This window comes from Mytilus trossulus, chromosome 14 (assembly GCF_036588685.1).
Source record: "Mytilus trossulus isolate FHL-02 chromosome 14, PNRI_Mtr1.1.1.hap1, whole genome shotgun sequence".
In the NCBI taxonomy this organism is placed as follows: Eukaryota; Metazoa; Mollusca; class Bivalvia; order Mytilida; family Mytilidae; genus Mytilus; species Mytilus trossulus.
In genome coordinates, this window is record NC_086386.1 from 12,552,253 (window position 1) to 12,576,173 (window position 23,921).

Here is a 23,921-nt window from a genome sequence, read left to right on the forward strand (position 1 = left end):
GAAAAAAAATGTTAATCCTTAAGGTAGCAATACACAGTTAGAAGTTTAGTTTCGCATTATGGCCCCTGTGAATTTTTTAAATATGAAAGTTTTTGTACAATAAAATTGATTTTTAGGTAATTGAAGAATAATATAGCCTTCTTAGTGGGTTTATATGAACATTTAGATTGATTTTAACATGTTTTATAGGCCATTTCAATGATTGACAGTCCGTATTTTTCTATCCGTACCGTTCATAGGTCCATAAATTATTGCAGTGTTTATCAACAAAGATTTTGCGCTCGATCTTTTCAATTCAATTTTATGGAAAAACGAGCAGGAAGACATATGATTTTTTTTGGACCATTTGATAGATATAAACCTATGGATTCAGGAAAGGTATCACTGTAATTCATTGAAATTTTCCTTTAGACAAAATTTTGGAGACTTTTGTGACATGTTCACCCCCCTTTTTTGCTATATTTTGTATCTAAGAAATGCAGATTGTTGCCATGGTTACACCCAAAAGGGATTATATTTCACCCTTATGACCATTAGAAATCAAATCTATGGAAGATTCTCTTTCTACAAGTATATACATGCATAACACACATATAAAGCCTTCTTTGTTAGACAGGAGGGGAAAGGGGGTGTTTAAAAATTATGAGTGTCAATTTTAAGTTTTTTTCCTAACTGTGTATTGCTACCTTAAGTGACAAACTAGAAAATATGCAACTTGAAGCGGCTAGGATAGTTACTGGTGGTACTAAGTTATCGTCCATAAATAAATTATACGACGAAACAGGATGGGAGTTACTATCAGAAAGACGTAAAAAACACAAAATTATAAAATTTCATGAAATGTTTCACAATAAGACCCCCGATTATTTATCCCCGACATTATCCCTCAGCAATTGTTTAATATTCATAATTATGACACACGACGAACGAATGACACGCAACATATCAAGTGTAGAACTGCATTTTACCAGAAATCTTTTCTCCCCTCAGTTATTCGATCCTGGAATGCTATTCCGGACAATATCAGACTAAGTCCATCTAAGTTTACACTTAAAAGTTACCTTAATCAAAATGTAAGAAAAAATTATTATTTTTATGGAGACAGGAAAGGACAAATACTTCATGCCAGACTTCGGATGGATTGTAGCAATCTAAACGATTATTTATTTAAGAGAAATCTTGTAGAAAGTAAAAACTGTACCTGTGGTAGAATCGAGAGCAGTAAGCATTTTCTCCTCGAGTGTACTTATTACTCCCTTGTCCGAAAACGTACGATAAAAAAAATTCCCTTCCCATACAATATAGAAACACTCCTATTTGGCTGCAATAACCTTAATCAAGAGGAAAATGTACTCGTGTTTAAACAAGTGCAACAATTTTTGGTAGATTCGAAGCGTTTTGGCTAATAGCGTCGTTCGTGCATAATAAAGATCGTAATTGGGTGAGACACTCGACAATGTCCTGTAAACACACTCCGCCGCCGGCACATATATATATAGGAAAGATCTGATGAAAAAAAAATCAACTTTTTAGTGGCAGTTATTTCCCTTTTTTCTACAGGGAGACGGATTAATATAAGGGAAACCTTGTTTCCGAATCCTTTTGTAATATGTTAACACTGTATTTATATGTGTATGCCTGTACATGATTTTTTTCAAATAAAATATGTTTAAAGTAAATACGATATAAACAGGGTCTTTGCTCTCATCCCATATGTCATTTACTGACCCCGTATATATCTATTTGGTCAAAAACACATTATGTAACGTAACATTTATATTACGTTACTTTTTGTCAAAGAGTTCAATTTATTTTACCTAAAGCCATTAAATTTTATTTACAAATATGCTCCTGTTATTCTCTGAGGCACCAGAAAGACAATAAGTGAGCAATGTTAAAATATCCATCTGCATGTATACTGTGCCAAACTGCATTAACGGGTCCTCCTGCTCTTTAACTGATTTATGTGACCATATATACAAGTATGGTTCAAATCTAATGACCATACATTAAAGTGTGATACCAATAGTGTATAAGGTAGTGACTCTGCAGCTTTAACCAGATAAATAAATAAAAGTATGATTTTTGGTTTAGTCATTAATAAAAGTGAAATAGTGAAATTGTAATTCACTTTTAGCTGCTAAAATGATTAAATTTTGCCATATTCAGCTAAGAAACATTCACACTTGCAAGTCCGCAAATAGTCAAAAAATAACATAAGGACCTATGAGCTACGGTTTCGCAGCTAACTTGCAAGTGAATAATTCGACCTCAATAAATCCGTATTCATGTGAACTCAAATTTAACCTACAAGAAAGAGATAGAATACGTATACATTGTCCGTGTACGGTTATTTAAAGGAAAAGAATGTCAACATTGAAAGTGAAACAAAGGTAAATCATTTGATTGACTGATTCAATCCACACAAAAAATCATTCTTATAAGGTAAACACGGTGTTAAACATGTATTTTTAATCTATAAAACAAAAAGTTAACAGACCTTTAAAAATCCAATTACACGAGTTGCTTAATCTACTTTAGTATTTTTATCGAACCGCGGGTAAATTATCACGTTGTGATTGGTTTAAAGACTTCACGTGGTGACCCCTATGATACCGTATGTGGTTAGCAGATTTCATAGCAGTTGGAAAGCAAGTCCTTCGATACGGCCGTTGTCGTCAAGCTCTATCAGCAACAATAGCAGGGGGAATTAATTAGGTGGCGCTACAGTCGTCCGTAACGTCAAAAAGTCTGCCAAATCAATTTGCTAAAAGATTGACGTTTAAAGTATTTTCTTCCACTTGTCATGCTCTTATTATAATTAAATTTTAAAATTTGTAGGTTTTGTGACCAATATTATTACTTTACGACATACAAACATTACAAAAATAGCTTTTTATTGCTATTCCTGTATCCTGTCCGTTCTAAAAAAAAATAGCCATCTTTTTTGTTCGCCAAAAAAATCGATTTTTCCTAATTTGACGTTTGCGTATCCAAATACAGAAAAGAACGGTTATAATCTTAAATGAAACCTGGAAACCTATTTCAAATTTCTACACAATTTTGAAGCCATCATGTTGTACTTTTATACATCAATTTTAGTGACCACCAGCCATGTCAATTTGTATGTGGTTTTAGCTACGTTTCTACTTCAAAACAGTGAAGTTTAGCTTCTTTTCATTGTAACTGTTTCAAAGTGCTCTAAAATACTGATTTTATTAAAGACATGAATGCAATTTTGATTAAAAGTTGTGGATTTTCACAATTCCATACGATACTTGTATTTTATAGTAACTAAAACCCTTATTGATCCCCTACATAAATTGACGGTGACATTGTTTTCTTTTATCAACATACGTCATGCAACGTTTATAACAAAATATGTGTCAGGGTCATGTGCATAGTAAAGATTTACACATTGGAAAAGTGAAACAACAAACAAAGATCTTCTTTATTGCGTTTATTTAAGCCAAACGTCTTGGAAAATTCTGACAGATCTGACAAATTATTAATAGCCTACTGTACTGTATGGATGGACAAAAGCACAAAAATAGCAATAGAAAATGCATTGCAAAGAAAATTCTGGAAAAAACATATGAAAAAAGGAAATGAAGGTCAGTTAATAAAATCTTGCTTAGATTATTATCTCTTTGCTTAGTAAGCTATAGTAATAAGAGCAAAAACTAGCTTACCAAGCCAAGTCAGCAAAACAAGAAGTTAATTCATAGAGATATGTTCTTACAAAATGGAATATATGGCAAATTCTTGTCAAATTTAAGCATCATTGATCATTATTGAAGTAAAATGCACAACATTTGTCCCACCAGTTTCATTTCTTTTCCTATTACTAGTATTCAGGTAAAGAATATATACAATACTTTGTTTATAAATATATGTAATTAAAGCAGCTGATACAGCAAACTGTTCAAGAGAAAAAGCCCCATTTTTTCAAAAAAGTTTACTTTTATAATCTATAAAATACCTTGAGAAATAAGACAAAGGGCTACTGTACAAGCTAATTTAGCTAATAGTTTTACTTTATAATAATAATGATTCTGAAATTCAAAATTGTGTCACTTTAACTTATAATTTAACTCGAGCCTATGTTATTTCTTAGTAAAATACAGAAAAGGAATTTCTGTTAATATATTTGGTATAAAACTTATAAATCCCTTTTCTGTATTTTACTAAGAAACATAGGCTTGAGTTTAAAGGCTCTCCTAATTTGTTTTGAACTCTTGGTCACACTTTATAGAATATAAAATATATATGGTCAGTACTATTTATTTAATAATTATATCAATTTTCAGAAAGATTATTCAAATTGTATAAACTATGTTTTGTTGCATTAAATATTATCAGAAGTGTTTAACAAAAATCCTGCTAGGAATAATCCCACATATAAAAATTACATGAAGTATATTTCATCCGCCAGATCTAATTTCTTTCAATATAGCTAGGTTTTTAGTTTTACATGTAGGTGTCATAATCCACATTTCTGAATTGGTTTTTTTTTTACTTATATTTTGTCTTAATTATTTACATTTAGTCCTTCTCTGAAAAATAGGGAAGTATCTCTTCTTTAATTTATCATAACATAGTTATAAATCGAGTTTCGTTTATTTTCTTTCTAATTTTTGTAGAGTAAACTCCTTTCTTAATTTTTATGCATTTTCCTGGTTTTTTTATTTGACTGGTGATAGTAAGGGAAGATAACCACTTACACAAATCGGCATAAAAACCACCGCTTCGTTTTGAAATCAATTTGACGTTTGCGTATCCAACATTCTATTGCCGAGATATTCATATCGAGTGTTTGTCTTAATGAGAAGCTTTATTAAATTTAAATTCAGCCCATCATTTTTAGTTTCCTCGTAGATATTCAGATTTTTCGATCAGGAGACTTGACAATTTTCACCCAAACTCCAAGTTTGCAGATAAAATAAAAGAATAAAGGACTTTGATTTGATGTGTGAGCTTTGACGAGAATAAACTATGGTTACTCAAGACTATTTAGGTCAATAGGTTTTTATTACGACAATAGTATTTAGTGAGTTAAAATGAGGTTGTCCGTTTTTTTACTGAATTTTCACGGTCACGTGACTCTATTGTTGCTGATAAACTTGGGGTCAAACCGTGACCTGCTTTCCAACTGAAACAGTCCAGCGTGCGATAAATTAGTTATACGGTTAACTACTGACCCCTTCGGATCCATAGAGGGTTAGTAAAATTCATAGGGGGTGACGCTAGAGCGACCATATAACTTAAAATATCTGTTTTTATGTTAACATCGCATATGTGGTCATAAAAGGTCAACTCGATAGTTAATTCGATGGCATCTACACACACGAAACGAATCTACATGTTATTGAGACCATGACCTGTAAAGAGATAGGGCCAATTTGTCGAATTTTTTTTCACAGAAGGGCCAATTTCAAAAAGTGCCGACAGAATAGAATTTACTATAATAACAAAAATTAAAAATGCTTTTTGATCAATACCTCGATTTACATATATTATGATAGGTATGATAAATAGTTGATTTAACCCTAAAAAGGATGAAAGTCCAATATTCGGAATTTATGGTGATTTTAGGTGGGAAAAAGAGGGAATGCCCCCAGAAGGACATTTCAAACCAAACAAAAGTTACGTTTTTTGTGACTGTTGTAATTTATACTATTTAATCCCTCAAAATTGGTTTGGTGTGTCCTTACTACCTAAAAAACATCTTTTCAATAAAAAAAATTTGAAACATCGCTAAATTGTACTGATATAGCTTCTTAATAAGACGATATCACCAAGCGTCACCGTGGCTCCATCAGTAAAGCATAGAACTACTATCCAAAGACTGTTTTCAAGATAAGGTTCGAATCTCGCTAAGACTTTTTGCATTTTTTGTGTTGTTATTTTAAATTTTAATGTTGCTATCGTATTTTTTCGGATGTTGGCTTAATTCATAAAGTCATTCTGGTTCATTTTGACTTTATACTATACTAGTATATCATTTAAGTAAAGAAATACTTATGTATCGCTTATTGTGTGCATTCCAATGACTGTTCATACTCTTGACTTACTTTCTATTCAATGTTTACATTTATTACATTTATGAAAGGAACAAATGCCGTCAAACTGATGCCTGTACATAACCAATAACACGATACTTTATTATATAGCAATGAAGCCCAAATGCTGCGTGTGTAATATACACATAACTTTAAATGAGGCAATTGCATACAAGTTTCAAAACAACACAAACAATATTCGAAACCTTTTTTGAACATAGTATTATGTGTAACAAATACAGTTAACAGCAGTTTTGTTGCAAATTCACTAACTGTCAGTCTGTGTACATGTAGGTACTATAGTAATGACATTTTTACAACCGTTCCTGCACCGGTACAAAAGTCATCAGAAAATAAAACAAAACCACAGAACAAATAAACTACACTACAAATCGTGATTGTAGGTAAAGCATCAAGAAGCTATTGCATCTGTATCACAACCAAGGGCCGGTTTGTTAAAATGCCATACAATATGTTTTAGTAACACAAGGTGTTCTATGACCAACTGATGTAGGATGTTCTCCGGTTGAACTATTAAATTTTTTTATCTTATCTTATAGACGATAAAACATTAAATGATTAAAAGACAAATACAGATATTCATATATTCAAAATGAGAAAAACAGCATCCCATATTTGAATTTGTTCGATATTATTTGGCTTGTTGACAAGTTACGCGATAGGTACCTTATGCGCATAAAGGGGTTTAACAATTAAACAAATGCAATATAAAAAAGTCAATAGTATTGGCCTTGTTTTTGGTAGGAATACCTGTTCAAGGTATAAACATAAATAATGTGACGTACGATCATGTACTATAATTAGCATCTATTTGGCTATTTGAAACATGATTTACCTATCTTATCGAATAAAAAGAATTCACGGGAAAATGGTCCTGGCTCTTTTTAATTTAAGACTTTTGACAGTTTGGAAAAACTTCCACAATAGAACAACTTGCAACACTAGGAAGTATGCACCTTGTGTTCTCATCAATGCAGTATGAGGAAGAATTCGCACTTTCACAATATAACAACTAGCAACAAAAGCAAGTATACACATTGAAAATTGTTATTGTGCTGCTGACTTGCCATCTCATTAAAGTTAACTCAGCATTTCGAAATGTTTAGATTTAAAATACATCTTAAGAAATATTTATTTTATTTTATTTGAAATGAATGTTCATTGATATGTTGCCATTCATGCTTGTGTCACAATTGTTTCTTCTACTTCATCTTATAAAAAAACAAACACAAACAATTATGAGTATAACTTATAAATGGATGCCATTATATGTTCCTATAAACCTAACCGGTAGTTTAAAATCAATACAACAGAATCAACTATATATATATTTTTTTGGTACTCAGTCAGCTTCTCATAGATTATCATATTTTTATGTGTTTGCAATTGTAACATTGACATCTTCACAAAAAATATTACAATTAAAATTCATATTTAGAATATTAAGTTATACTGAATTATGTATGATCATCGTGAACTTTTTTTTACCCTTATAATATTTATTACAAAAGAGCCACTGGTATTTTTGATGAGTTTTCCCCCAGTCAATTTAACTAGTATAATATTATTCTAGTTAATCTAGTTTCAACCAAATTCAAACAACACAAATAGATTTGTTATGATAATATGATTCTGTACATTCTCCTGTGCTGACATGACATATCATTGATATGGTCATATTTATGAATAGGCTGTTTAAAAAAACTTGTGAATTTTTTAAATACTCTGGCTTTTCTACCTCAATAATAGATTACCATAGCTGTATTTGGCAAACTTTTAGGTATTCTTTCTTCATTGCTCTTTAACTTGGTTTTTTATTTGGCTTTTTAAACTTTTTGGATTCGAGCGTTACCAATGAGTCTTTTGTAGACGAAAGGTGCATATGGCGTAAATACAAAATTCAATCCTGGTATATATGATGAGTTTATTGTTGACAAGCCTTATTTGGTCTTACTTCAACATTTGTCAGAATATTGTATACTTGATTATATTTTGTTCTACTTATTTTGCGTCGAATCTCTTTTATTTATTAGTTTTCCTATACTATGTGTTATGCAATTAACAGATTGTTGCTGTTTGTTTGATTAAAATATAAATTGAAAGCTGTATATGTGTTAGATTTTAATTAGCCATGTGTTGTAAGTCACACAAATGTCGTGTGTAAGTTTGTTTATTGGGTAATTATGTTGTATTTAATGTGATAGAAAGAGGAAGATGTGGTGTAATGTACATATTCTCTTTATATGAACATATATAAATATTTTGTTTGTAATTAAATTGTTAGAAATTTATATTAAAGTTCAGGACAAACATAATACTTGTGTTTGTACACAAGAAAATTAAAGCACTTAGATACAACTTCATCCATATAAAAAAAAAACGAAGCTGCTGTTACAATCTTCATTCTAAAAGTACCGTGTTCACTTATATTTAAATCAAACTGGAAATATCTTCAAAAAATATCATGTGGTTTTATTCAAACTATCGTGCATACAATTGAAGGAGACAATCTTTTTTAAGTAATTGATTGCAAACTGTAATGTTTTGTAATTTTTCATATCGATTCATTGCGATTCTCGTGAACATAAATTTTAAGAGCCTTAAGCGAAAGTGGAAAAAGAAACAGACTATTGATTTTCGTGATATAAATAGAAATATTTCGGTACACACTAGTCTAGTTCTCTATGAAGAGTAGGCGTTGTATTATATCAATTCACAATCGAATATAATATATAATAACCCACATATCTTTATGAGGCGCAGGGCTGCTAAACGTTTTATAAATGTTTACATTTTGGTAACAGATACATGTATGAATTACAAGTTCATGTACACATACAAATGTTTTTAAAAAAAATCATGACGTCGTCGACATTTTTCCTTGAAAAGCATCAACATCGATAGTTTGCACGTCTCGTGCTATGCAGTCTGATGAAGCTAGATGGTTGGGGTAATTAAATGGAAGTTCTCAAAAATGTTCTCCAAAAAGCTCCCATTTATTTATATACATTTTCAACAGAACGATACAACATCTCCAGTTAAATCGAACGGGAATAATGTTTTACCTACCGTTAGGCAGTACCATCTCTGAAACTTTTCCATCATTTATAGATGCTTCTGTTACACCTAATTATTGTTTATAGATGGCGCCACTTTAATTATAAAAATAGTCTGTTCTGATAAATTAAACGTAAAGTGTAACGTCGTCTAAAAATTAAATCTGTTTTGTCAGCCGAGGAATATCATCAAATCGTTATCAGTTATTATGAGATGATATAAAACGTCTGTCAATTTCTATTTATTGTGACATCATATATATTTCGAATTCTACCCATGCATTATATATGTTTTTGCAATAACCAGTGGCAATACAAACTTTAAAAAAATTATGACGGCAGATTATAAAATTCTAACCCTTTTTATGGCGAACAAGGCGTATATATATAAGGTCTTTGAGGTACATAATAAAATACTTTTATCGCTATTTTGTGCATTTTTCCTTTGATCTTTTTTTGTGATAATTTTCATATCATGCTTTTCGCTTGAGATGAATAATTATCGCTAGAAACTAAGGAGACCACGTGGCGTTGCTAACGAAATTGACATTGAAATTGACAACGTCGTCATAGGTAAAATAGCGATAAACAGATTATCATTGGTCATCTCAACTCGATTGCTTTTTGTTGAGATGATTAACGATCATCTATAAGTATAGGACTCTCTACCCTTTATCATGTTTATGTAACATTACTAGAGAGTGTGGTTCCAATTTTGAACAATGGCTTTAGTAGTTAGGTAAAACGTGTATTATTAGGACACCTGTTTTTTGTTCGGCTAATTAGTAGCAGATTCATGTATAACCTACCGTCATGTCGAAGTGACCGCTCATTTTCTAATTTTTATTTCAAGATCATTGAAAATATTCCATCCATTCCATATGATCATAGTTTTCCTATAAGATTGTAATTCCATTCAAACTATACGATTACAACGAATCATGTACTATAATCGACATTAAAGTATAACCAATGTTTTTCGTATTAAATAGACTACGACAAGATGAATTGTATTTCTGTCATGTAAAATGGAAAAATAACAAAAATACCGAACTACAAGGAAAATTTCAAACCGAAAAGTCCCTAATTATATTGCAAAATTAAAATCTCAAACACATCAAACGAATGGATAACCTGTTATGATTGAAATAAAAAACTATTAAAAGGAGAAAACTAAAGGTCTAATTTCTAAAAAAAAATTCACGTATAAGAAGAATAAAAGACATAGACCAACCACTAAATTACAGGCTCGTGACTTGGGACAGCAAAATAAAGAATGTGGTGGGATTAAACATGTTGGTGAGTACGCAACCCTTCTTCAGATCTTGTACAGTAGTGCAACTGCACTTCATAAGATCTAAAAAATCAGTTGAAATTGACAATAACTAAAAAGATTGGCACAAGGCCCCCCACAAAAATAAAATTAAATTATAATAAAATCAGGGTCTCTTGTAAGTCTGTTACAAGTATTGCATTAGTTGTAACCGAAAGAGAATTGTAAGAATTAATGGCAAAATGTTAATCATTCTGTGGTAACAAAACAAAATATGTGTTTTACGCCTTTTAAGTACGCCAGTTAACATATTTGATATATGTGTTACAGTTTAGGATAAGATGTAAATCGAACCATTTAAAATTAGGAGATGTGGTATGATTGACAATGTGGCAACTATTCAGCTGATTCAAAACAAAGTGGATTAAAAATTATCGGTTATTGTTTAACATATTGTTATAGGCCTCGACATGATAACATGTTAAATAATTCAAGCGACAACGGTCCCTATTTACGACAAAATAGTTAACGAAAACCAGATAAAAAGATAAGCAACCTTACAAAAAACACCCATTGAATTATACACTCCTGATGTGGAACAGAGATAAACAATATATGGCGGGGTTAAACATATACATTAACCTTATAAACAACTTGAAACATTGGTGTTCCAATAAACCATAAGATCAAACTGTAAACAGTCAGCTAGAAATTTAGAGGTTCGGAACGAAGAACAAAAGCAACTAGTATAAATCCAATACACAGTACACAGCACATACATAGTACCGATCTAAGAACACTTCATTTACTGTCAATTTATGGAAAGCCAATATTAACAATAAATAAATAAATCATTCTCTCCCAGACTATTCACTTGTGTTTAAAAAACACATCAATTATCTATTTTCTCATAGAATAAGGTGCCGAATTATACATCAATAAATCTGGAAAGAATCGTGATGTATGCTGAATGAATTGATGACAAAAAATATGAATTATGACACAAACGACATATCTTTATTTTCTAAGCTACTCCTCTTATATTTGATGTATTACCATCAGTTTTAGTTTGTGACTCGGATTTGTTTTTTGTCCTAATTGATTTATGAATTTCGAACAGCGGAAAACAACTGTTGGCTTTATCAGTCTTATAAAAACGACGCCTACATGTATGATAGAGAACAAATTCAAAACGATTTATTTCCAATTTAAAATAATAAATTATTTCAATAACATCTACTTTGCCCATAAATGTAATAAATTTTATATATGAAATGCCTGGTAAAAATTTAATGCAAGTAATGTCCTGACACACCACTGTCACATGTTAGAGATGGGGAAGAGCGCCCGCTAACATATTTTACACCCGCCACATTCTGTATGTTCCTGTCCCAAGTGATGAGGAGCCTGTAATGCTGAGGCCAACAATCCATTCTGGGGTATAAGAATAACATTATATAGTCGACAAAACCATAATTATAAACCAAAATAAACACATCAGCTTTGTGTATATGTAACATTCCAATGAAGTTCTATCATGCTAAATCATTTAATAATATCGATCTTATTTCTAAGGGGCAACACAAAGCCATTCTTATATCGTTCTGAAAAAAATATTTTATTAAATACAAAGTCTACAAACAAACAAACAAACAAACAAACAAACAAACAAATATTTTATTGCCAACAAAGCGCCAACAAGAAGCAAAACAATCAAAATAACACACGTAAATGCATTTTTCAACTGGAAACATCAACCCAAACACAAATTCCCATGATATGCTAAGCTGATATTTCCTTTGTTATATTCTTTCAATAGAGCAAACAACCCCCCATAACTGAAACATTCTCCTTAGAAAACAACACGTTGTCCTAATTTTAGCCAGTTGCAAGCACAATAGGTCAATGATTCGATTCTTTAAATATAGCATCTTAGTTTTATTTTCAACTGTTAAACATCACAGATGTAAAGATTGGAGAGCTACATATCTGGGATGTTTAATGTTAAGTTCTCCAATATACAACTTATACTCATGCAATCACGGACATACATCAGAGCAATCAGATATCAAAGGGATTATAAGTAATAAGAAGCCAAAGAAAAGCAACACACACCAAACCAAACACAGGTATACAATTCAAGTGCTCAAGAATGGTATCTAGATCTTGCTAAATAGTTATCAAAGGTACCAGGATTATGATTTAATACGCCAGACCCGCGTTTTGTCTACATAAGACTCATCAGTGACGCCCAGATCAAAATAATTATAAAGCCAAACAAGTACAAAGTTGAAGAGCATTGAGGACCCAAAATTCCAAAATGTGGTTGCCAAATATGGCTTAGGTAATCTATTCCTGGGATAAGAAAATCCTTAGTTTTCGAAAAATTCAAAGTTACAGTAGTATACCGCTGTTTAAAATCCGGCTAACAAACTAAAACTGAGGGAAACGCATTTAATATAAGAGGAGAACAACGACACAACATTAAAATGTAAAAAAGACCATATAGTTTATATTTATATCAACACCGAAGTGCTGACTACTGGGCTGGTGATACCCTCGGGGACAAAACAACCACAAGCAGTGGTATCGACCCAGTGGTGTATATAGTTATCAAAATAACCAGGATTATAATTTAATACGCCATGCGCACGTTTCGTCTATATAAGACTCATCAGCGATGCTCATATCAAAATAGTTAGAAAGCCAAACAAGTACAAAGACAATTGAGGACCCAAAATTCCCAAAAGTTGTTGCCAAATACGGCTAAAAAGTTGTGTTGCTCTAAAACAAATACAATCATTTATGACCTTTTATCGGACCACAGATGAATTATCACGTTGTGATTGGTTAAACGCCGTCACGTGGTGACCCCCTATGAGACCATATGGGGTTAGTAAGTTTCATATGGGGTTCGTGACGCGTTAATGGCGACGTCATCTATTAAGGTTGTTATGTTTCATTGTTTATTTTTCAACAAAACGCCGCAGAAAACGTCAAGCGTCCGATAAATTCGTTATACGGTTAACTACTGACCCCCTACGAATACATAGAGGGTGAATAAAATTCATAGGGGACTCGGCCTCCGGCCTCACCCCCTATGGATTTTCCTAACCCTCTATGGATCCGTATGGGGTCAGTAGCGAACCATATAACTTATATTGGGAAACAGGATAAACGTATCTATTGAATATTAAGTCTTCCATTAACCCACACTGATATATTTAGGTAACAGTTAAATACAATGTCTCAGGTAGAATACATAATGCCGCTTATACTGGTTGTTCAAATGTATTGTTAAAGATTTTTTGTTTTAACTTAGTCATTATTTATTGAAATTGTGTTTGGTATTACAGTACATTTAGATCAAAATATTTGTTGCTCTGTATTAAGACACTTAGTAAAATGTAAGTAACTGAGGTTTCATCTTTGTATTTGTCTTCATAATAAAACTAATCTAAAATATCTGTATCGGTGTATCATCAAACATACCAGCCTTTCATGTATTATGTGTAAATCTAGACACGCGTTTCGTCTACAATCACTGTGTCTAAACTACACAAAAAAAATGTTTAGAATCGATGGTATCTAATATCCGATACGGCGAAAGACCTTTAATAGAGAGATTGTAAGTTTCTATTATTTATTTGTCATTTTTATGATATCGAAGAATATTTGTACATATATAACTATTTAATATTGTCAGATGGAAAATTTCCCATACACGTTTTAGATTAACGGCGAAATAAGTAAAAATGCATGTCAAAATAAAGAATTTAGTTAATTTTTGTTTTAAAATTATAAAGTTATTAAAAGCAACTTTAACACAGATCTATACATTGCCCATGCATGGAAATAAATTCAACAAAAATAAATACTTCATATTATTTAGTCAAGAGTGTACGCACTGAAATATAGCAACAGCTTGCATGATCGGAATTGAATCTGTTTTGAATATCTGTAACATAGATAATTTAATAAAAGTCATTTGGTCTGTTCTGTGGAGTGGTCTCATTGGCAATAATACCACGTCTTCTTTTTGTATTTTGAACACGAAGTGTTAACCTTGGTCATGGATATCAACTATCATCAGTGTGACAATCGGAGCTATGCATTGTGGAAAGGAATCGCTGAAATATGAAAATGAGGCCAAGGGTAATAGAAATAAGGCATATAGAAAGATCGTAAGATAAACGATCTGCGTGCGAGGTACACAAATGTATGTTGCGATCAGGCCTTCTATTTTCTGACATATAAAGTTTCATATTTGGACGATTCTGTAATATCAATGGGAATTTTTAGAAAGAACATATTATTTTATACTCACATCATTCAATTTCGGGGGTGTCAATGTTTTCTTTTTTTCTTATGAAATTTTAATTGACATAAGATTTAGTTATATAACATAAGTGACGATCCCAGGCGGATTGTAAGTCACACGCCTACCCCCTTGAAATCCCATCCCTGCCTTTTATGGCCCCAAACAAATTACTCATGTTTTTAACGATTTTTTTAGACGTAAGAAGGTCAAAAAAATAGTTATGAAATCGTTTGAATTACGCTCACTTTAAAAACAAATCATAAATACGACCATATATATTGTCAATAATATATTAACCAACGTTAAGTACGATATTCATACCACAATGATGATATAGCAGAACCGTTTTTGTTAAGTTTATAGAACTATTAATAAAATAATCATTATCGAATTTTTTTGGAAGGTCTGAGACTAATACGCAAATTTGTACTAAATATTTTTTTCTCTCCCCATAAACATTAATTTCCTTAGGTTATTCTGCATGCATATACATTTTCTTCTAATCATGGCTTATAGTAAACACTTAGCCTGAAGAATATTCATTTCCAACGATATTAGGAAAGATAACACCCCTTGGTATATTGGATTACTTATAACGATAACCATACTAATGTGCAAGCAAATCACATATCAAACGTCCGTTTTTCAATTTTTAAGATCGTTAACTTTAATTCAGAGTTTGATTACTTACATTTACATAATTAATATAAAATAACGTACAGAGAAATAAAACCTCGATTTGCGTTAAATCCTTTATTTCTATCTATTTTGCAGTTAAAAAAAGGTTTTTTCTTAAATGCAAAACAAAATCATCAATTAATTTTGTTCCAATAAAGTAGGAATTCAAGTGCTAACATATTCAAATAAATAATAAGTAGTCATCTTGATTAAATCGTTTTTAAACGAGCCACCAGACTTTTTTTAAACACAAAAGTTCAATTATGTTTTTAATTATTATTATTTTTTTTTTTGACAGAACCAGGTTCTGCATTCACACTCCGGCTCCTTCCATTTTGCGCACGACCCAATTCCTTCGTTCCATACACAGAATTATTAAATGATTTGGCCAAATCAGCACCAATACGGATAACTCAGCATTTGCAATACTGAAGAAATTATCCTGTCGATATAAATCAAGCGTTATGTTGCATTTCGGACAAGGTCAATACGTTCACTTCCTGTTTTAATTTTCTAACGCCATTACTCCATTTTAGGCGTATTAGTTATTCCTAAAAACATCATTATAAATTTTATTTTTTTAACTTAAATTCATAAATAAAAACGATTAAATGATGTTCAGTGTTTTGAAACGTCTTGAAGTCTTGAAATTGAAATATTTCACAGCCTTTTCTAGTACAACTTTTGATATTTACACTGTTTCATTTCCGTTTATCATCAGTGGGTCGACGATCCAAGAACAAGAAAATTTAAACTGCATGAATTATTTTTCAAGCTACTTTATATTTGCTAGATAAAATGAATTGTAATAGCATATATTTAATTTCTTAGACAAGAAATCAGAAATTACATTTGATAAAGTTGACAACATATTCATGGACGTGAATGTGAAAAACCAAGTTCAGATATGACATTCTGCATCTCGTTCACTGTGAGTTGCGTATATTAATTAAAAATAAAAGAATATACATTATTTAATAAAAGTATTATGAACTGACTGTTTCTGTATTGGCCATTATTATGGGTTCTCGATCAGCTGTATTGGCATTTGACTAGAGTCTAATAAAGCTAACCTGGTATATATGATAGGGCCAATATTATAACAGCCAGTTAATATCACTATGATTCAAGTATTGATGTGCTCAAAGAGGACAATTTGCCAATTCCATGTCGATTTCTTTCTTTCCGTACCTTTCTCTCCGTAAAATATGAACACTTACCGAGGTATTAAACAAAATCGAGACAAGATTCACTCAATTCGTCAGTTTGACGTGCATTTTTAATTATTTCTTCGTTAATCTAGAACGTTTGTAAAATATATTACATTTGACAATAGAACATAGTTATATATGTATATGTTACAGTACATAGGTGAAATTTGGAATTAGTGGTAATAACTAAAATTTAGAAATTACATGTAATTCCCGATGCACTTAGTTAAAACATGTAATTCCTAAAACTGCCCAGTTATTATCAGTAATTACTAATTAGGTCTTTCAACCTTTCAGGTGAAAGACCTATAGGGTTTGTTCTGATTATTATTTTTATTATTAGGTCTTTCAACCTTTCAGGTGAAAGACCTATTGTTTTTGTTCTGATTATTATTAGGTCTTTCATCCTTTCTGTTGAAAGACCTATTGTATTCGTTCTGATTATTATTATTATTAGGTCTTTCCACTTTTCTGTGGAAAGACATATTGTTTTTCTTCTGATTATTTTTTTTCTTCCGCCTAATTTTGTTCTTGCGATAAACATTTGTTTCGCAATATGTCGCTTAGATATTTGGTATATGATATCAAACAGTTTATGCGCTTTTGAAATTTACACTGCGTAAACGAATACTTTTCTTTGTAGGAGTTATCTCCCCAAACACTTGTTAGCACAACTCCTTCGCAACCGTAAAATATTATGACAAATTTATTTTACAAAATTGCTCGTTATATCCTTCGCATGATTTGTCCTATTTTGACCGAAGTGATATGAACGCTCCATATGAGAGTTATTTCCCCTTATGCATTTGATATAAGTGATATGCATTTCTATCTTGTAAACCATAAGTGCTAGAGACCTAGGATCTTTAGATTTGAGGTCCTTGGTCCAAAAAAATGAAAAATAGGTCAAGGTCAAAGGTCAAGGTTATATTCTAATTTTTGAATTTGGCTGATTCTCCTTTATTTTCAGAAACTGTATAAGATAACGACAAATTATTAGGTCTTTCCACTTTTCTGTGGAAAGACCTGTAGTTTTTCTTCTGGTTATTAGGTCTTTCCACTTTTCTGTGGAAATACCTATTGTTTTTCTTCTGATTATTATTTTTTTTTTTTTTTCTTCCGCCTAATTTTGTTCTTGCGATAAATGTTTGTTTCGCAATATGTCGCTTAGATATTTGGTATATGATATCGAACAGTTTATGAGCTTTTGAAATTTACCCTGCGTGAACGAATTCTTTTCTTTGTAGGAGTTATCTTCCCAAACACTGTTTTCCTTGTTAGCGCAACTCCTTCGCAACCGTAAAATATTATGACAAATTTATTTTACAAAATTGCTCGTTATATTCTTCGCATGATTTGTCCTATTTTGACCGAAGTGATATGAACGCTCCAAATGAGAGTTATTTCCCCTTTTGCATTTGATATAAGTGATATGCATTTCTATCTTGTAAACCATAAGTGCTAGAGACCAAGGATCTTTTGATTTGAGGTCCTTGGTCCAAAAAAATAAAAATTAGGTCAAGGTCAAAGGTCAAGGTCATATTCTAATTTTTGAATTTGGCTTATTTCCACTAATTTCCAGAAACCATATAAGATATCGACAAATTTTTTTTTTAAATTGTTAGTTGCGACATGTCGTAACACGTAAATTTTGATTGCAAGGGTACGTTGAACGTAAAAGTGAGTTTTCTCCCCTCTTGTATTTAAAAATACGCGTATGGTGATATAACTCAATAACCAAGTATAATTAAGACCAATGGTCTTTTGATTTGAGGTCTTTGGTTTATGACCTTGAAATTGATCTCAAGGTCATAGATTAATTTGACGTTCTAGTTTTTGACCTTTGCTTTCAGCTCATATGTATACATGGTTTAGCCAAGAGACTTTTGTCGAAAGGTATCAAACCATTTAACCTTAAAAAAAACAACCGGAAGTGACCTTGTGTAAACCGGAAGTAGCTATTTTTTGTACTTTATTAATAAAAAAGTATATAGAACCAGATCTTTTTGGAATCAGTGTCAATTAAGTATTCAAATATTATCGGAAGTAACATTTTTCAAACCGGAAGTAACAAATTATCTCCCTTATTTAAAAAATATTGTATAGAAACCATATATTTCTGGAATCAGCGTACAATAACCTATCAGTTGACGATTGAAATGACATTTTAAACTTAATTTTACAACTTTCATATTAAAATACATTGTTTTCAGTGGAAAGACCTTCAATTGTTCTCTGAACAATTGGTTTTTAATTTTACTTAAATTGTTTGTTGCGACATGTTGTTGCACGTTAATATTGATTGCAAGGGAACGTTGAACGTAAAAGGGAGTTTTCTCCCCTCTTGTATTAAAAATTACGCGTATGGTGATATAACCTATTAACCAACTATAAATAAGTCTTTTTATTTGAGGTCCTTGGTTTGTGACCTTGAAATTGAGGTCAAGGTCATAGGTTAATAGGACATTCTAGATTTTGACCTTCTCTTTAAATTCATATAAATACATCATAAAGCCATAGGAACTAATATTATTAACTGATTTTTACTATATCAATATCAAAATATATCTTAACTAGTGGAAAGACCTTCAATTGTTCTCTGAACAATTGGTTTTTAATTATTATTATTATTATTATTATTATTTTTTTCTTTTTTTTTCTTCCGCCAACTATTTTTTCCTTCACTGTTTTTTTGTTTCGCAAGATGTTGCTAAGATATATGGTATATGATATCGAACAGTTAATACGCTTCTGAAACTTACACCGCGTAACAAAAAACTTTACCTTGTAAGAGTTATCTCCCCGAAACACTGTTTTTCTTGTTATCTCTAAGGCTCCGCAACCGTATAAGAAACCGACAATTTTTTTTTCCAAATTGCTCGTTATATCCTCAGGATGTTCTGTTTCATTTGGACCGAAACTATCCGGAGACTCCATATGAGAGTTACCCCCCCCCCCTTTTATATATGATATAGGTGATTTGCATTTCTTACTGGTAAACCATAAGTAATAGAGACCTAGGGTCTTTTGGCTTAAGATCCTTGGTCCAAAAAAATGAAAATTAGGTCAATGTCAAAGGTCAAGGTCAAATTCTGAATTTTGATTTTGGCTTATTTTCACTTATTTTCATTCACTTTATAAGATTTCGACAAGATATATATACTAAATTGTTAGTTGCGACATGTCGTAACTTATAAATTTTGATTGGAAGGGTGCGTAAACAATAAATGAGAGTTTTTGCCCCTCTTATAATTAGAATTATGCGTAAAGTGATATTACTCATGAAGCATACATAATGCAGACCTAGGGTCTTTTGATTTGAGATCCTTGGTTTATGACCTTGAAATTGAGGTCAAGGTCAAAGGTTAATTGGATGATCTAGATTTGAACCTTTGCTCCAAATTCATATTTTTATATCATAAAGCCATCGCAACTGACATTTTCAACTGAATCTTAATATTTTCATGTCAAAATAGATCCTTATTGGTTGAAAGACCTTCAATTGTTCTTTGAACAATTGGTTTTTTAATTATAAAATGATTTCTTTCACCTATTTATTAACTGTTGACAATGACTTTTATCATTCTATTATTTAAATTCTTTAAGCAGTTAATGCTCATTAGCACAAACATATATTATTCAAGATTATCAGTTCAAAAAATAAAACAAAAATATAATGATACCCTTGTTAAATATATTTAAAATATATTTGAAAATATTCATTTGACTTTGTTAGGAAATGTTTTGTTTGTCGTACTTTGACCCATAATGGTCTACTTTAAAAAAATATTACTATGATTAGATGGAGAGTGGTCTCTTGGACATTCTTACTTCATCTTCTAAATCTACAAATCAAAAACCTTGCATTATAACTTTCATATAGTTTTCAAAATTTGGCTGTAGTAGGGTTAAATATTAAAAAAAAATTAAGTGCAATATTGTTTCTTTTGTCATTTTTAGTTTGTGATCTATCTTAAAAGTAAAACAACAAAAATAACAAACTTCAAGGAAAACTAGAAATGGAAGGTCATTTATCTAATGTACAAAGTATGTGCTACAAGTAGAGCATGATCTGCATATATGTCGACAGCACCTATGGTCAACCACCTACTATTGTTTGTTTCATGTTCAGGTCTTAAGTTTGATGTATCTTTGATTCTCCATCCGACTAGCTTGACATGTTGCATTTAGACCAACGGCCTATCGAAATGACAAAGTCTTTGATATTCAGAACCTTGCATTTGTCGTACATTGTTTGCTGTCGCAATTTATTTAGCAATTTAATATTTTTCAACATTCGGAGCTTTTAGAAAGCCTCACATCTTACCGTCATAGTATTAAATACTACAAATATATGTAGCAAATAACTCCAAGTGTGTGAAAATATTTAATTATGTGGATGAGGATTTTGATTCAAGGCTAATACCGCTTTTCTACCTTGAGTCTCAAAACAGTACTATTATAAATCAACAGTACTCCTAAGTATCAAAATTCATCAACAATGTCAATAACATTACCATCAAAATACCATTTTTCTTCTGCCATCACGTTTACTCTATTTACGAGGGAACAATAACATTTAGTCTAATAAAATTGACAATGGAAATAGGGAATGTGACAAAGAGACAATAATCCTACCAAAAGAGTGAAAAAACAGTCGAAGGCCACAAGTCGGTCTTGTTTTTTTATATATATACAGAATCAAAACAATCATATCCTTGGCAAACAAAATTTACAACACTTCCTGTACCTTATACTGTGACATGCAATTACAAAATCGTTCATATACAATGAAAAACAAGTATTGGAGAAAGTTTGTCTCCTTGTAGAAAAGTATATCAAACTCTACTAGTGAACTGCTCTGAGAAACACTACTTTTGCTGTACCATGTCGCTCTTGAAGAAAAACATTTAATGTGATCAAGAATTCCAATAGTTTCAATAATCATAAACATCTATATTCAAGTTTCAATGCACAAACTGTACAAAAGAGCATGCAATTTTAAAAGAGAATTTAATTTCTTAGTTCTCAAATCAGCCCTACAATCCTTACCCTTTTACTTTAAACTCCCCAGGCAAAGTTGGGCTTAGATGGTTTTGCTATTCTATTCAGTTCTTGTTTTTTTGTAACTTTCAACAATTAGAGTCCTTATATATCATTGGCCTTCAAAAATTAGACTTTGAGCGTTCTTAATGATGGTTAATCCAGAAAAGCGCGTCGGACGCATGTAATGTATTACACATTGTTTTCATTTTTTTATAAAGTTTCTTGAATTACATCCAAAATGTCATAACAAAAATATCAAGTTTGTAAATAGCTGTAAAAATGACAAAATAAATCAGTGATCACCTGTGACCACTGAACCAATCAGTAAATACATGTGTTTACTAAATTGATTAGTAATTACAGGTATTTACTGAATTGTTAAGTAATTACATGTAATTCCTAATTTCATCTATTTACTGTAACCTATATATGTTCTTCAATATCAAATAACAAATGAATTAACAAAAACCTACTATTTCTCTGTCTAATAATGTTCCGTCACCGTACTGATTAATATATACTACAACACTAGACACAGTGACAATTGTCTAATTAGTTGTGCTAAAAAACCAGTTTGAATGAAATTAAAAATATTTCAATACCTAGCTAATGCTAATAAAAAATGTAAATGAAGGATGCACCCTCGAACGTGAATGACTCTTACATAATGGTTCACCCCTTACTTATGCATGCATAAACATTCATAAAATTAATTTACCAGCTTCACACGAAGACGGTCATACCAATTATAGAATGATTAGCCCTTGCTAGAATATCGCTTATATAACAATATTTCCCACTTTATAACGAACATAACACTTATAATTCATGATTCATCTTTTTACGTCTAGAAGGAAGAATTATAAACGATGCACCCACTAAGTCGTTTGATATCTAAACTTTATTCTTTGATATCTAAACTAGTTATCTAAACTTAATTCTTTGATATCTAAACTAGTTATCTAAACTTTATTCTTTGATATCTAAACTAGTTATATAAACTTTATTCTTTAATATCTAATCCAGTTAAACACTATTTGTAAATCAAATTGGAATGAAAGTTACTTACTCTTTTGTGCATTTTTCCTAAAAAAAAGTTTAAATACGACAAATTTGTATAACGACAATTCTCTAGAGCACCAAACACCGGCCATATATAAATACAGCCTGCATATTATGTTATTATTAAGTCATGTGTAAAATTAATGATTATTATTAAAGTTATATTTATCTGTAGTTTTAATAATATCATCGAGTGGTGTTTATTTGTATAGGACGTTATAACCAAGTACAAAATAAGTGACATAAATGACATTTATTATGGATGCATTATGCAATAGTTGCATTGACAAATATATGGTAATTTCAGATAATTTTACAAAAAATAAGTAAATTGTTATATACTGTATTACATTTTGCATTAGTTGACTGCTTTCATAACTTACTCTACACATTACTTTAAAGCTAAGTAAGAGTTGAAGTTCGTTGTTTGCCAAAGCGAGGTTTTTGAAACCCAATGGAAATTCAAACTCGTTTCTTCAATAGAACTGATCATGTCCATGCAAAAACCCCAAAAACGATCAAAAGACACCATTATACAAAACAAAAGACGGACCAATACGAACATAACAAATATCAAGGAATTACCTGTTAATTGTTACCTTCTGTAATTTCATCCTCTATCAGCAGAACTGGAGTTTATACAGTTATTTTTTTCTCTCTATTTTTAGACTTTTCTCTATATTGATAGTCTAAGGTGTTATTCATGTAATAACTAACTCGATAAAATGCATAACCCCAACAATGACTAGTTTAAAACCATTAAAACGGGAAAACCATCGGCTTGTATGTTCTTGTATCCTTTACACGTGTACTTTACTGATAGTTTAACGGATAAATACAAATTTATAAGTTCATTCCCAAAAAACTAATCAATATTTTCATTATCTAAAAATGATAATGGATTTTGTCCTCTTTTAACACATTTAAATATGTGTCTGATTGTTTCAAAATTAGCTATACTTTTATCATTATTATTATTGTTTTGTAACATCGCAGAAACCTTTAGGCTTGCAATTAATTTATTGATAAAACATACAACCCGTAATTAAACCGTTTCCGTAGTCCTGTCATTGTGGTCATTTTTGCGGTATTTCAAACTTATCCTTATAAGAAGGAGGCTTGACAAACCATACGGCTATATTCTTCTTACAATGTCATGTACCAAGTCAAAAATATGGCTGCTGTTATTAA

The 23,921-nt window shown here is 31.1% G+C and overlaps 1 protein-coding gene across 1 annotated transcript in view; it reads right to left on the reverse strand.

The window, feature by feature from the left end:
• Positions 1–22,764, reverse strand: part of LOC134695608 (sushi domain-containing protein 2-like) — a 73,831-nt gene extending 51,067 nt beyond the window's left edge. The window contains exon 1 of the mRNA XM_063556897.1: positions 22,738–22,764. Coding sequence (XP_063412967.1) covers positions 22,738–22,749 — 12 coding nt within the window. The 5' untranslated portion in view covers positions 22,750–22,764. The remainder of the gene's footprint in view (positions 1–22,737) is intronic.
• Positions 22,765–23,921: the final 1,157 nt, after the last annotated feature.